This window comes from Mobula hypostoma, chromosome 9, assembly GCF_963921235.1.
Source record: "Mobula hypostoma chromosome 9, sMobHyp1.1, whole genome shotgun sequence".
Classification (NCBI taxonomy): Eukaryota; Metazoa; Chordata; class Chondrichthyes; order Myliobatiformes; family Myliobatidae; genus Mobula; species Mobula hypostoma.
This window is the reverse complement of record NC_086105.1, coordinates 150,329,678-150,344,485: the sequence shown is the minus strand read 5'-3', so window position 1 is coordinate 150,344,485 and position 14,808 is coordinate 150,329,678. Positions and strand designations below refer to the sequence as shown.

The 14,808-nt window shown below is 46.4% G+C and overlaps 1 protein-coding gene across 1 annotated transcript in view; it reads left to right on the top strand.

The window, feature by feature from the left end:
* Positions 1–557: 557 nt before the first annotated feature.
* The window catches only part of xpo6 (exportin 6), a 160,590-nt gene continuing 146,339 nt past the window's right edge, over positions 558–14,808 (top strand). The window contains exon 1 of the mRNA XM_063059477.1: positions 558–719. Within this exon, the coding sequence (XP_062915547.1) occupies positions 717–719 (3 nt within the window). The 5' untranslated portion in view covers positions 558–716. The remainder of the gene's footprint in view (positions 720–14,808) is intronic.

Here is a 14,808-nt window from a genome sequence, read left to right as displayed (position 1 = left end):
GCAAAACGTTCAATATCCGGTCTACAAACACGTTCCTCGATCGTAATATGACCCGGATTGCACCATCCGTTGTTAACCGGAACAGCGAGCCCCAACTCCTTTACGCTAGAGTAGACAGTGCACAGAGAGAAAGCTGGTGTCCACATCTCAGCAGCTGCAGGAATTTCATTCCAATGTACTTTCAGATGGTAAGTGATGCACAGCAAACGAGGGACGGACAGGATCGACCCCGAACTGAGTGAATGGTAGCCCATTAAAGGGGCTGAACAGCCTCTCGCAGGCCACGCTCTGCACCCGCACGCTGGTCACGTGGCTGGGAGATCGAGTTCGCGTGACCCCTCGGTCACCTGACCTGCCAGTCGGTCTCTTCCGGAGCCACCAATCACATTAGCGCTCCTGCATCCGAACAAACCAACCAGAGGTTCTCCCCTCCCCCAGCGAGACCAATTACCGGGTACCCTGCCAGCCAGCCAATAGGCACTCGAGCCCTGCGCGCCCGCCAATGAGTGAGCGCGTAGGGATCCGGCGCGATCCGGTCTGAGCCGGCCCGGTCCTGCGCGCTGGGCGGATCCGGGGCGGCAGCGGAAATGGCGCGGAGGAGGCCTGGCCTGTAGGCCCGAGAGCCGGAGAGCTGCAGCCCGCCTCCCGTCGCTTAAAGGGACTGCTCAGGGGCGCTCGGAGCATGAGCCGGACCGGCATATCATCGCAGTATAAGCATGGTGAGTGTGCCTCGGGTGCAGCAGCGGCGGCGGCGGCACTACCGCCGCTCACCCGGCCCCTGCGGTCCCGGGGCTGATTTAAGGGAAGCTGCCCTGCCCTAGGCCTCTCTAGTATAACCCCCAGCGCAGCTTCGGCCTCCCGGCTTCTGGCCCTCTCTTCCCCACCCTGGTCGGGGGCACTGGTGTTTGGTCTTGCTCAGTCAAAGCTGTCTCCCAAGCAGAGGGACGGATGTCACCGTTAAGAGGCGGTCTTCAAGCCTACTCTGACATTTTAGTTCAGTTCTTACTCATCTTTATGTCAGTTGCTGATTGCTAAATATATGATTTTGTTTTTGCAGGCAGCCAGGTTGTAGGTATCTATGTCAAACCACTCTGCTGCAGCCTTCTTAGATAACTAATATAAATAGTGTTATTTAGTGGCAGCAGGACCGTGCAAAGATATAAAATTATTATATATTACCTGATAAATAAAGGTGCCTTTGAAAGTCAGCATCCATCCGGCAAGACCCTCACTATCTGGGACATACCCAATTCTCATTACTATCATTGAAGAGGAGCCTAAGGCTCACTTCTGCTTCTAAGCCCATCACTTCTTCTGGGGAATAGGCCGCTGACAGTAGCTCGCCAGAGTCCTCGGTTCTGAGCCAGTCTTGAACCCAGGTTGTAGCCCATCTTTGAAGATCTGTCCTTTCCCAGGGTAGAGGGCTTTGGAGCTTCTGTGGGGTGGAGTTGCTGGCCCCTCCTTTTGTATCTGGGCTTGGGACTGTCCATGGCAGAGTTGTGAAGGCTCACTTGATCTCTGCTGAGGGAAGCATTGTGCCTGTGGTAGAGCAGGTGGTGTCTACGGCATTAAGCAGCCTCTATTGCAGTGGGGGATGCTCTCCACTGAATTTCCGTAGATATTCGCTGATGTACCAAATCCCATCAAACTCCTAATGAAATATAACCGCATTGTGATTGGGCCCTGGATAGATCTTTGGAGGTGATGACACTTGGCACTGATCTCCCTATTCTCCATTTCCTCCTTGGTGAATACTGATGTAAAATAATCATTGAGGACCTTACTCACGTCCTTTGCATCCAAGTGAATGTTCCCTCCAAATATTTGATGGAATGAACACGATTTCTCTTTCTCCTTCTCTCCCTTTCCTCTTTTAATCCCCACTCTGACTTCTTACCTCTTCTCCTCCCTTTGGTGTCCCTCCTCCTTCACTTTCTCTCATGATCCACTCTCCTCCTCTTCAGATTCCTCCTTCTCCTGCTCTTTACCTTTCCCGCCCACTTGGCTTCACCTATCGTCTTCTGGCTTGTCCTCCTTCCCCCCCCCCCCACCTTATTCTGGGATCTTCCTCTTCCTTTCCAGTCCTGATGAAGGGTCTGGGTCTGAAAAGTTGACTGCTTATTCCTCTCTGTAGATGCTGCCTGGCCTGAGTTCCTGCAGCATTTTGTGTGTGTTGCTCTGGGTTTCCAGCATCCACAGAATCCCTTGTGTTTCTTCCTTTATCCTTGAGTGGGCCTTGCCCTCTCCCGATGATTAACTTGCTTTGGGTTGATCTCCAGTGAGCTCCTTACGGAGTGCTGCAGCATTGAGCTGCAAGAAGCATTGCACTATGTTTACTTCAGAACATGAGAAATGGAAGAACAAATAGGTAATGTGGCTTCTTGGAAATGCAGTAGACTGCGGGCGCTGGTATCTGGAGGATCTCAGTGGGCTGAGTTACATTTGTGGAGGGATGTTAATGTTTCTAGTTGAAATCCTACGTCAGCAATATTAGCTACGACACAGAAAGCTATGGCTTCAGTCTACCCTGGTTACAGCAGCCTTCATGCCAGTCTAGCTAGACCCATCTGCAAGCACATCAAAATTCAAGATAAAAGTGCCTATACAAAATACTCACACCCCTTAGAAGTTTTCATGTTTTATTGTTTTACAGCATTGAATCACAGAGGGGTTAATTTGGCTTTTTTTTACACTGATCAATAGAAAAATACTTTTGTGTCAAAGTTAAAGCAAATCTCTACACTACCTAAATTAATTACAAATATAAAACACAAAATAATTGATTGCAAGTTAGTATTTAGTAGATGCACCTTTGGCAGCAATTACAGCCTTGAGTCTGTATCAGCTTTGCACATCTGGACTCTGCAGGTTTTCCCCATTCTTCCTTACAAAACTACTCGAGCTCTGTGAGACTGCATGTGAATGACCAGCCCTTTTCAAATCCAGCCACAAATTCTCAATTGGATTGAGGTTTGGACTCTGACTTGGCCACTCCAGGACATTAACTTTGTTTTTTTTTTAAACCATTTCTGTGTTACTTTGGCTTTATGCATGGGGTCATTGTCTTGCTGGGAAACAAATCTCCCAAGTCGCAATTCTCTTGCAGACTGCATCAGGTTTTCCTCTAGAATTTCCCTGTATTTTGCTGCATTCATTTTACCCTCTGCCTTCACAAGCCTTCCAGGGCCTGCTGCAGTGAAGCATCCCACAGCATGATGCATCTGCTATCATGCTTCACAGTAGGGATGGTGTGTTTTTGATGAAGTGCAGTGTTCAGCTTACAACAAACATAGCGTTTATTCTGATGGCCAAAAAACTCAATTTTGGTTTCATCAAACCGCAGAACCTTCTTCCAGCTGACTTCGGACACTCCCACATGGCTTCAGGCAAACTCTAGCTGAGATTTCATGAGAGTTTTTTTTCAACAGTGGCCTTTTCTTTGCCACTCTCCCATAAAGCTGTGACTGATGAAGCACCTGAGCAACAGTTGTTGTATGTGCAGTCTCTCCCATCTCAGACACTGAAGCTTGTAACTCCTCCAGAGTTGTCATAGGTCTCTTGGTGGCCTCCCTCACTATTCCCCTTCTTGCACGGTCACTCAGTTTTTGAGGAAGGCCTGCTCCAGGCAGATTTACAGCTGTGCCAATTTCTTCCATTTCTTGATTGACTTAATTGTATTCGGAGGGATATTCAATGACTTGGGAATTTTTGTATCCATCTCTTGACTTGTGCTTTTCAATAATCTTTTCATGGAGTTGCTTGGAGTGTTCATTTGTCTTCATGGTGTAGTTTTTGCCAGGATACTGACTCACCAGCAGTTGGACCTTCCAGATACTGGTGTATTTTTACTACAATCAATTGAAACACTTTGACTACACACAGGTCTCCAAAAACAGATCTCTATTTAACTAATTATGTGACTTCTAAAACCAATTGGCTGCACCAGTAATGATTTGGTGTGTCAAATTAAAGGGGGTTAAATACTTAAGCAATCAATTATTTTGTGTTTTATATTTGTAAGTAATTAAGATCACTTTGTAGAGATCTGTTTTCACTTTGATACAAAAGTCTTTCTGTTGATCAATGTCAAAAAAACCCCAAATTAAATCCACTGTGATTCAATGTTGTAAAACATTAAAACATGAAAACTTTGGCTGGAGCAGAGTACTTTTTATAGGCACTGTATGTCACCATATACAATTATGAGATTTGTTTTCTTGTGGGTAGATTCTGTAAATCCAAGGAACACAATAGAATCGATGAGAGACCCCACCCAACAGGACGGACAAACAATCAATGTGCAAACACAAAAGGAAAAAATAACAATAATAAATAAGCAAAAAGTATTGCGAACATGTGATGAAGAGACCTTGAAAGTGAGTCCATAGGTTGTGGGACAGTTCAAAGATAGGACAAGTGAAGTGGGTCCTGAAGCTCCTGTACAACCTTCCTGATGGCAGCAGTGAGAAGAGAGCATGACCTGGGTGATGGATGCTGCTTACCTGTGATGGACTGGGCCTTATCCATTGCTTTTTGTAGGATTTTCCATTCAAGGGCATTGGCTTCTCCATACCAGGCTGTGATGCAGCCAGTCTATATACCCCTCCACTACACATCTATAGAAGTTTGTCGAAGTATTAGATGTCATGCTAAATTTTTGCCAAGTCTTAAGGAAGTAGAGGTGCGTGCTGGGCCCAGAGCAGATCCTCTGAAATGATAACACCAAAGAATTTAAAGTTTCTGATCCTCTGATGAGGACTGGCTCATAGACCCCTGGTTTCTTCCTCCTCGAGTCAGTAATCAGCTCCTTGCTGTTCCTGACAGTAAGTGTGGTGCCACTCAGTCAGATTTTACAGTCTCAGGCCTGTATGCTGATTCGTCACCATCGTTGATTAGGTTTACAAAGGTCATAGTCATACTTTATTGATCCCGGGGGAAATTGGTTTTCATTACAGTTGCACCATAAATAATAAATAGTAATATGTAAATTATGCCAGTAAATTATGAAATAAGTCCAGGACCAGCCTATTGGTTCAGGGTGTCTGACCCTCCAAGGGAGGAGTTGTAAAGTTTGATGGCCACAGGCAGGAATGACTTCCTATGATGCTCAGTGCTGCATCTCGGTGGAATGAGTCTCTGGCTGAATGTACTCCTGTGCCCAACCAGTACATTATGTAGTGGATGGGAGACATTGTCCAAGATGGCATGCAACTTGGACAGCATCCTCTTTTCAGACACCACCGTCAGAGAGTCCAGTTCCATCCCCACAACATCACTGGCCTTACGAATGAGTTTGTTGATTCTGTTGGTGTCTGCTACCCTCAGCCTGCTGCCCCAGCACACAACAGCAAACATGATAGCACTGGCCACCACAGACTCGTAGAACATCCTCAGCATCGTCCGGCAGATGTTAAAGGACCTCAGTCTCCTCAGGAAATAGAGATGGCTCTGACCCTTCTTGTAGACAGCCTCAGTGTTCTTAGACCAGTCCAGTTTATTGTCACTTCATATCCCCAGGTATTTGTAATCCTCCACCATGTCCACACTGACCCCCTGGATGGAAACAGGGGTCACCGGTACCTTAGCTCTCCTCAGGTCTACCACCAGCTCCTTAGTCTTTTTCACATTAAGCTGCAGATAGTTCTGCTCACACCATGTGACAAAGTTTCCTACCGTAGCCCTGTACTCAACCTCATCTCCCTTGCTGATGCATCCAACTATGGCAGAGTCATCAGAAAACTTCTGAAGATGACAAGACTCTGTGTAGTAGTTGAAGTCCGAGGTGTAAATGGTGAAGAGAAAGGGAGACAAGACAGTCCCCTGTGGAGCCCCAGTGCTGCTGATCACTCTGTCGGACACAGTGTTGCAAGCACACGTACTGTGGTCTGCCAGTCAGGTAATCAAGAATCCATGACACCAGGAAAGCATCCACCTGCATCGCTGTCAGCTTCTCCCCCAGCAGAGCAGGGCAGATGGTGTTGAACGCACTGGAGAAGTCAAAAAACATGACCCTCACAGTGCTCGCTGGCTTGTCCAGGTGGGCGTAGACACAGTTCAGCAGGTAGACGATGGCATTCTCAACTCCTAGTCGGGGCTGGTAGGCGAACTGGAGGGGATCTAAGTGTGGCCTGACCATAGGCCAGAGCAGCTCCAGAACTGGTCTCTCCAGGGTCTTCATGATGTGGGAGGTCAATGCCACCGGTCTGTAGTCATTGAGGTCGCTGGGGCGCGGCGTCTTCGGCACAGGGACGAGGCAGGACGTCTTCCACAGCACAGGAACCCTCCGGAGCCTCAGGCTCATGTTGAATACATGGCAAAGTACTCCACATAGCTGAGGGGCACAGGCTTTGAGCACCCTGGTACTGACACCATCTGGTCCTGCAGCCTTGCTTGGGTTGAGACGTTCAGCCGTGAAGCCCACCGTGGTGGTTTCGTGTTGGGGAGGGGTATAGTCATGAGAGCGCTGGTGGTATCCTCAGCAAGCCTGAAGTATAGCATTGGAGCTGTGCTTGGCCTCAGACATAAGTATAAAGTGAGCAGAGCGGGGGCTAAGCTGACAGCCTTGTGGTACTCCTGTGCTGATGGAGATTGTGGAGGTGATGTTGCCAATCCAAACTGTGAGGTCTGTATGTGATGAAATTGCACCAGGAGGGTACTGAGGCCAAGGTCTCACATTGTGTCTATCCCACTATTCATCATCTTTTCTAAATGCTGCTTAAACTTTGCTGTTGTCTCCCTCTTCACCACCCCCAAAGTGTATTCCGGACTTCTACCACTCTGTTCCTTTAAACTTTGATCAACACATCTTATAGCTTTGTGAGGAGCAGGGTTTTTTTTACACAGAGAGGTGGGTGTCTGGGATGCACTGCTTGGGGTGGTGGTAGAGGCAGAAACTGAGAGTCACTTAGTTAGCCACATGAAGGTGAGGGAAATTGTAGGATATGGACGTTGTGTAGGCAGAAGAGATTAGTTTAGTTGGTCATTTGAATACAAATGTAATGGGTTTGGCACAACTAAGCGGCCTGTTCCTGTGCTGTACCGTTCTATATTCTAGTGTTTGACATTCCCAGTTATCACTTATAGGCTGATCAGGTCTCCCCTCAGCCTCCAGTGTTCCAGAGAAAATCCACATTTGTCCAACCTCTCCTGATAACTTGTATCATCTAATCCAGGCAACACTTGTTCATTATTATATGTGGATCTCAACATTACTTGAGCCCAAAGATTAGCTCACCACTGTTACCCGTACATATCTCCCTGTATTAATCAATGGTAAATCTCAACGGCTGCTCTTTCGATTCACTGCTGGAGATCACTCATCATCTGGATCCAGTACAGATTTATGAATGTGCATTGATAGAGGGTTATCTGTAGTGTGAGGAGGAAAGCTTTCGAGCTAATTTCCTGTGCATACAAATGTGAATTGGAGGGGTAAGTCCCGCAGACTCTGAAGCCTGTTCCAATTGATAAGATCTGCCTATAACCCCTAATTTGTTTACCAGCCCCATAACTTTTAATCTTTAGCATTCTTGTACTTGTAGCCATGCAGAATTTCTTTTGCAAGGTGTGTTAATAAATATGTTAATCAATTCTGTTTCCAATCCAAGGCCGTGTCTCTTATCAATGCACGTAATAGAATGCACCCTTCAGAAGCTTTTGACAGCGCAGTTATCATCTCTACTCGTGTCTCTACACGTCAAGTCACTGGTCTGAGTACTCCTGGTAACAAGTAACCCAGTACTACCTGTTGCATGGTCGGGTGGTCAGCGACTAAACCGGCTCCCCCACCAGGCTTGCCTGGTGAGGAGGGTGGCTAGACACCCTGCAGGATGAAAAACAAGACCTGTCAAAGGGCAGATGAACCCTCTTGTAGGGTCAATGGTCATCTAGCAAACACGTGCCATGAAGCGTGGAAAGGGCATCCCTTGCATCGAAGCTTGGTCTGGCCATTCACTGCAACAGAAGTTCCCCCAGCCATCTTGGACCCCATCATGCTGCTGGATCCGGGAGGGGATGTCGAGAGGGTGGGTCTGGACCTGTGCAACCCCCTACTCACCTAAAATCCATTCACACACACACTGTTCCTTTCAAACTGAAAGGAACCATCATCATCCTGTGGGATGGATAGCCAGAGAGAGCGAGATCATCTTTACTATGAAGAATTCAACAGGCTTGGATGTAGAAGAATACAAGGGTTTCATCATATTCTTGGAAGTCATGCTGTGAGTCTACTGATGCGTTCCACATCACGATGTTAGCGTGTTGACAGCCCTGGTGATGCGTTGCAGTTATACAGGGCATGGTGCAGTACATCTGGAGCACTGCACGGCCTTACTGTCCTTATCTAATGGTTTGAAAGCAGCATGGGGAAGGTTTACTAGACTAGGTGGGTTGACTAGAGACAACAGTTTGAATGGGTTAGGCTTGAATCTACATGAGTTGACAAGAGGGAGGGGGCCATAGAAGGTCTCAACGGCTCCTGACAGGTTGGATGTAGAGAGGATCTTACCTTGTGAGAGAACGTGGAAGCAGGGATTATTGATTTTAAAAATGATTGATTTTTAGTTGAATATATAGACAGACACTTGTGAAGCAGGGTGTGAAGGTTTACACATTGGTCATGTTAAACGGAAAGGAGTCTGGGCAGATGTGACCAGCTCAGGAAGGCGCTTCAGTTGCATGTACAAGTGGGGCTGAAAGACCCATTTCTGTGCTGCATAATTTATGGTCCAGTGAATTTAGATACGTTTAACGGCAAACCTTGGCCAATGAATTTAGATACATTTAACGGCAAACCTTGACCAATGAATTTAGATACATTTAACGGCAAACCTTGACCAATGAATTTAGATACATTTAACGGCAAGCCTTGGCCAATGAATTTAGATACATTTAATGGCAAGCCTTGGCCAATGAATTTAGATACATTTAACGGCAAACCTTGAACAATGAATTTAGATATGTTTAACGGCAAGTCTTGACCAAATGTCTAGGCCAGTAGCTCAGAATTGATGCCCTTTTGTGTTGTCAGCGAGATTAAAGTGTCATTTACTACACAAGAGACTCTGCAGGTGCTGGGGCTCCAGAGTAGCACACACGCAATGCTGGAGGGAGTCAGCAGGTCAGGCAGCATCTGTGCAAAGGAATAACCAGTTGATATTCATGCTGAGACCCTATGGTAGTGTAGCGGTTGCTGTGTGCTATTACAGCTCGGGGCATTGAGAGTTCAGAGTCTCTGTATGTCCTCCCCGTGGAACGTCTGGGTTTTCTCCAGGTGCCCCAGTCCAAGGATGTACTCGATAGGTTAATTGGTCGTTGTAAGTTGTCTTGTGATTAGGTTAGGGTTAAATCGGGGTTGCTGGGTGGCATGGCTCGAAGGGATGGAAGGGCTTATTCTGCGCTGTATCTCTACATAATTAAATGAAAATAAAATGTAACTGGCTTTAGCAGTACATTTTTTTTGGTGGTGTTGACATCAACAGTGTGACAGACTAATCAACTGTGGTCTTTCCTCTATCCTGGTGTTTCTCAAACCAAATCTGATCTGATGCTTCTCAATGTCCCATTACTACTTAGGTTTAATTTGAATAGTTGGTGTGCCTAATTTTGTACCTGGACACAGGCTGTGCTGCTACAGGCAGAGTTTATTGCTTGTACCTCCCTTGCTGTGAGTGGGTTGCCAGGATATTCAGGAGGTGGGTAACCACAGTGATGGGGATGGCTTTTCACAGGTTAATACATTTTCTTCTCTGAAGAACCATTCACATTCGGCATTCTGTACTTCACCAGATGATTGGTTCTCTTGATATACACTGTAGGCCAAAGGGCCTTTTCCTGTGCTGTACTGATGCTAACTCTTTCTACCAAGTTTATTAAGTTGCTTGCAATGAAATTCCCCAGTTGCCATTGTGAGACTCAGATGTTTCTGAATGAATAGTCCAAGCTCTGGAAGCTACAACGGTAACTTAACCTCTGTGCTCCTGTTTTCAGTAATTACTTTAGCTTCATCTTTCCTCAATTCAGATTTCTGGAAAAGGGGGATTTGTATCTTAGACAAAGATCATAGCCTCTTTGCATCTACTTTTTGTGCCTACCTATCCTGTTAACCTACCCTTTGACAAGATATACATGGACTGCCTGACCTGCTGAGTTCCCTCTAGCCTTTTCTGCAAGATTTCCACAGTAGTGTTTATTGCTAGATCTTAAATCTTTTAAAATCTCTCCCTTTTCCTGGTTCTCATCAATGACATTCCATGAAATATTAATGGTGTCTTTTTCTCTGCGCAGCTGCTGTTTGATTTTAAATATTTACAGAATAGTCTGTTTTAGGTCAGTACTGGGATACCCAGTGGTATGTATTAATGGTTCACATTTAATGTAGGGGAATGAAGAAGGAAGGCATGGAATACAAGTAGAAATCAGTCCATGCTCGTGGGAAATGCATTTTGAGAAGAAGGTGAATATCTTCTGCCCTTCTTGGAAAATGAGAGCAATTTTACTCAGTATTACTTTCTCAGGGAGCTTGAACTCTATTGTTTCAGTTCGGCCCCCACGTTAAATTGGTTGTACATCCATAGGGTGACTGTTTGGATCTATAACTTCCAGGAGTGTATACCAATTGATCAATAATCAGAAGTGCTGTGTATGCTGCAAACCCGTCAATGCATTTGCCATCGTCAGATGCCTGGAAGCAAGGGGTTTGCTGTGCTAAATTTGTTGTCTTATTAAGTCATAAGGCATTGTAACTTATTGGGAAAAATCAACAAGGTTTAGTTTACAAACAAGAGAAAATCTGCAGATACAAGGAAATCTGCAGATGCTGGAATTTCAAGCAACACACATAAAAGTTGCTGGTGAACACAGCAGGGCAGGCAGCATCTATTGGAAGAGGTACTGTCGACGTTTCAGGCCAAGATCCTTTGTCAGGACTAACGGAAAGAAGAGCTAGTAAGAGATTTGAGAGGGGGAGGGGGAGATCCAAAATGATAGGAGAAGACAGGAGGGGGAGGGATGGAGCCAAGAGATATGGACAGGGATATGAGAGGATCATGGGATGGGAGGCCTAGGGAGAAAGAAAGAGGCCCGGAGGATGGGCAAGTAGTGAGAGGAACAGAGAGAGAAAAAGGAGAGAGAGAAAGAATGTGTGTATATAAATAAATAACGGATGGGGTATGAGGGCGAGGTGGGGCATTAGCGGAAGTTTGAGAAGTCAGTGTTTATGCCATCAGGTTGGAGGCTACCCAGACGGAATACAAGATGTTGTTCCTCCAACCTGAGTGTGGCTTCATCTTTACAGTAGAGGAGGCCGTGGATAGACATATCAGAATGGGAATGGGACATGGAATTAAAATGTGTGGCCACTTGGAGTGTAAACGTAACTTTGCTGGATCAAATAACGACAGCACAAAAAGATTGTTACTTATCTTTTCACCCATTTATTTCTTCGAGCTCAGCCGGCGAGTGATCTTGGACCCGACATCAGGGAGAGATCCTTTCTCATCTCCCCGGCGGTTTACAAGTTCACTGCCTGATGTCAGAATTGTCAGAAGTTATAAGGCCACTGATACAAAAGAACAATCAGTTTGATAACCATACCGGCCAAGTCAATGGATTATTGATACAAAAGTACAATCAATTTGTTCGACACTCCAGCCACCTTAAATAAAAAGGGAATGTTCTACCTGGTTTGCTGGAGCCACAACTTAATTACAAAGATAAGAGCATCCGTCAAATTTATGCTTTAATTAAGAAAGGAATGTTCTGTCTAATTTCCATCAGGTACTGCTTTTTGTCAAAATCAAAAGGTGTGAAAAGCCCAGAGACATCTTTAATCATCTTGCTCCAAAGAAGGCAGCTGTGAGACATTATTCAAACAGGCTGCAGTCGCAGATATAGTCAGTACTTAATACATTGTTTACAGGAATCTGAGAATCCCCCATTCCCTTAAACTTTATCAGGAGGTCCTGCTTCCTCTGGTGGACAGTGAAACGATCTCCCAGTCTGCGTCGGGTCTCGCCAATATATAGAAGGCCACATCGGGAGCACCGGACGCAGTATATCACCCCAGCCGACTCACAGGTGAAGTGTTGCCTCACCTGGAAGGACTGTCTGGGGCCCTGAATGGTGGTGAGGGAGGAAGTGTAAGGGCATGTGTAGCACTTGTTCCGCTTACAAGGATAAGTACCAAGAGGGAGATTGGTGGGAAGGGATGGGGGGAACGAATGGACAAGGGAGTCACGTAGGGAGCGATCCCTGCGGAAGGCAGAGGGGGAGGGAGGGAGGGAAAGATGTGCTTAGTGGTGGGATCCCATTGGTGGTGGCGGAAGTTACGGAGAATTATATGTTGTACCTGGAGGCTGGTGGGGTGGTAGGTGAGGACAAGGGGAACCCTATTCCTAGTGGGGTAGTGGGAGGATGGGGTGAGAGCAGATGTGCGTGAACTGGGGGAGATGTGTTTGAGAGCAGAGTTGATGGTGGAGGAAGGGAAGCCCCTTTCTTTAAAAAAGGACATGTCCTTCGTCCTGGAATGAAAAGCCTCATCCTGAGAGCAGATGCGGCGGAGACAGAGGAATTGCGAGAAGAGGATGGCATTTTTGCAAGAGACCGGGTGAGAAGAGGAATCTGCAGATGCTGGAAATCCAAGCAACACACAAAAATAAGCCTCTGTGTCCAGCACATAATTCTCTGCAACTTCTGCCATCTCCAACGGGCTCCCACCACCAAGCACATCTCTTCCTCTCCCCCACTTTCTGCTTTCCACAGGGATCGCTCCCCACCTGACTCCCTTGTCCATTCGTCCCTCCCCACTGACCTCCCTCCTGGCACTTACCCTCGCAAGTGGAGCAAGTGCTACACCTGCCCCTACGCTTCCTCCCTCACTACCATTCAGGGCCCTAAACAGTCCTTCCAGGTGAGGCAACACTTCACCTGTGAGTCTGTTGGGGTCATATACTTTGTCTGGTGCTCCCAGTGTGGCCTCCTATATATTGGTGAGATCTGATGTACAAATGTTTGTAGATTGGGAGTTCGTTTCACTGAGCACCTGGGCTCCATCCACCACAAAAAGCAAGATTTCCCAGTGGCAATCCATTTTAGTTCCACTTCCCATTCCCATTCCAATATGTTAGTCCATGGCCTCCTTATAATCCATCTGGGTAGCCACCAACCTGATGGCATGAACACCAATTTCTCGAATTTCCGGTAATTCCCCCCCCCCCCATTTCCTTCATCATTCCCCATCCCCTTTTCCCCTCTCACCTTATCTCCTTACTTGCCCATCGCCTCCCTCTGGTGCTCCTCCCCCCTTTGCCTTCTGTCCTTTCCTACCGGGCTCCCCTTCTCCAGCCCTGTATCTCTTTCACCAATCAATTCCACAGTTCTTTACTTCCCCTCCTCCTCCCAGTTTCACCTATCACCTTGAGTTTCTCCTTCCCCTGCCCTCACCATTTAACTCTGCTCCTCATCTTTTTTTCTCCAGTCCTACTGAAGGGTCTCGGCTGAAACGTGGACTGTACTTTTTTTCATAGATGCTGCCTGGCCTGCTGAGTCCCTCCAGCGTTTTGTGTGTGTGTGGCTAAGTTTAGTTTACTTTGCCAGTAATTAAGCTAGGGCCTATACTACTGCTTCTGTGCTTTTGCTTTATCAGTGTTAGTGCTGATTCTTGTCCATGATGACTTGGAGTTCAGAGTGTTATCCAGCATGAGGCCCAACTGATCCATGCTGACTAAGATGCGGCATCCAAACAGTGCCCATTTGGCTCATCGCCATCTAACCTTTCCAATCCAACTGTTATTGTCCCGTTTCACAAACGTGCCACCCTCTGTGAAACAACATGTTGCTTCAGAATCAGCTTTAACATCACTGACCGATGTCGTGAAATGTGTGTTTTGTCGCAGCAGTACATTGCAATACAGAGAAGTACAATGTGTTTAAAAATTGCATAAATACTGCAAAAAGAGAGCAAAAAAAAGAAAAACAACAGTGAGGTAGTGCACATGGGTTCATCGTCTATTCAGAAATCTAATGACAGGGGAAGAAGCTGTTCCTAAAATGTGAAGTGTGGGTCTTCGTGGTCCTGTACCACTTTCTTAATGACAGTGCTGAGAAGAGGGCATGTCCTGGGTGGTGGGGTTCCTTAAAGATGGGTGCCACCCTTTTAAGGCAATGCTTTTTGTAGGTGCCCATGATGCAACTGGCTGAGTTAACAACTTCCTACAGCTTTTTCTGGTCCTGCGCAGTGGGTCCCTCCATACCAGGTGATGCAACCATTTAGAAAGCTCTCTACACTATCTCTGTAGACACTTACAAGAGTTTTTGGTAATACCACGTGTCCTCAAACTCCTAATGAAATAATGAAAAATAATAAATCAAGTTACAATTAAGTCTTGCCCCTCTCACCCTAAATCTAAATATTCCAGTTCTTAATTCCCCAACCCTGGGGAAAAGATTGAGTGTATTCACCCTCTCTATGCCCCTCATTATTTTATACACCTCTATAAGATCACTTGTCAGTCTCCTATACTCCTAAGGAATAAAATCCCAGCCTGTCCAACCTGGTCCTGTAACTTGGTCCCTCAAGTCCTGTCAACATCCTTGTAGATATTTCCTGCAATCTTTCTAGTTTAGTAACAGCTTTCCTACAGCAGGATGACCAAACCAGTCCGTGTGTGGCCTGACAAGACACCTGTACAATGGCACTCTGCCTTCCCATCCTTTGTACTCAGTGCCCTGACTGATGGCGGCCAGTGTGTCAAAAGCCTTCTCCACCACCCTGTCCACCCGTGACTTCACTTTCAGGGAGTCATGTAC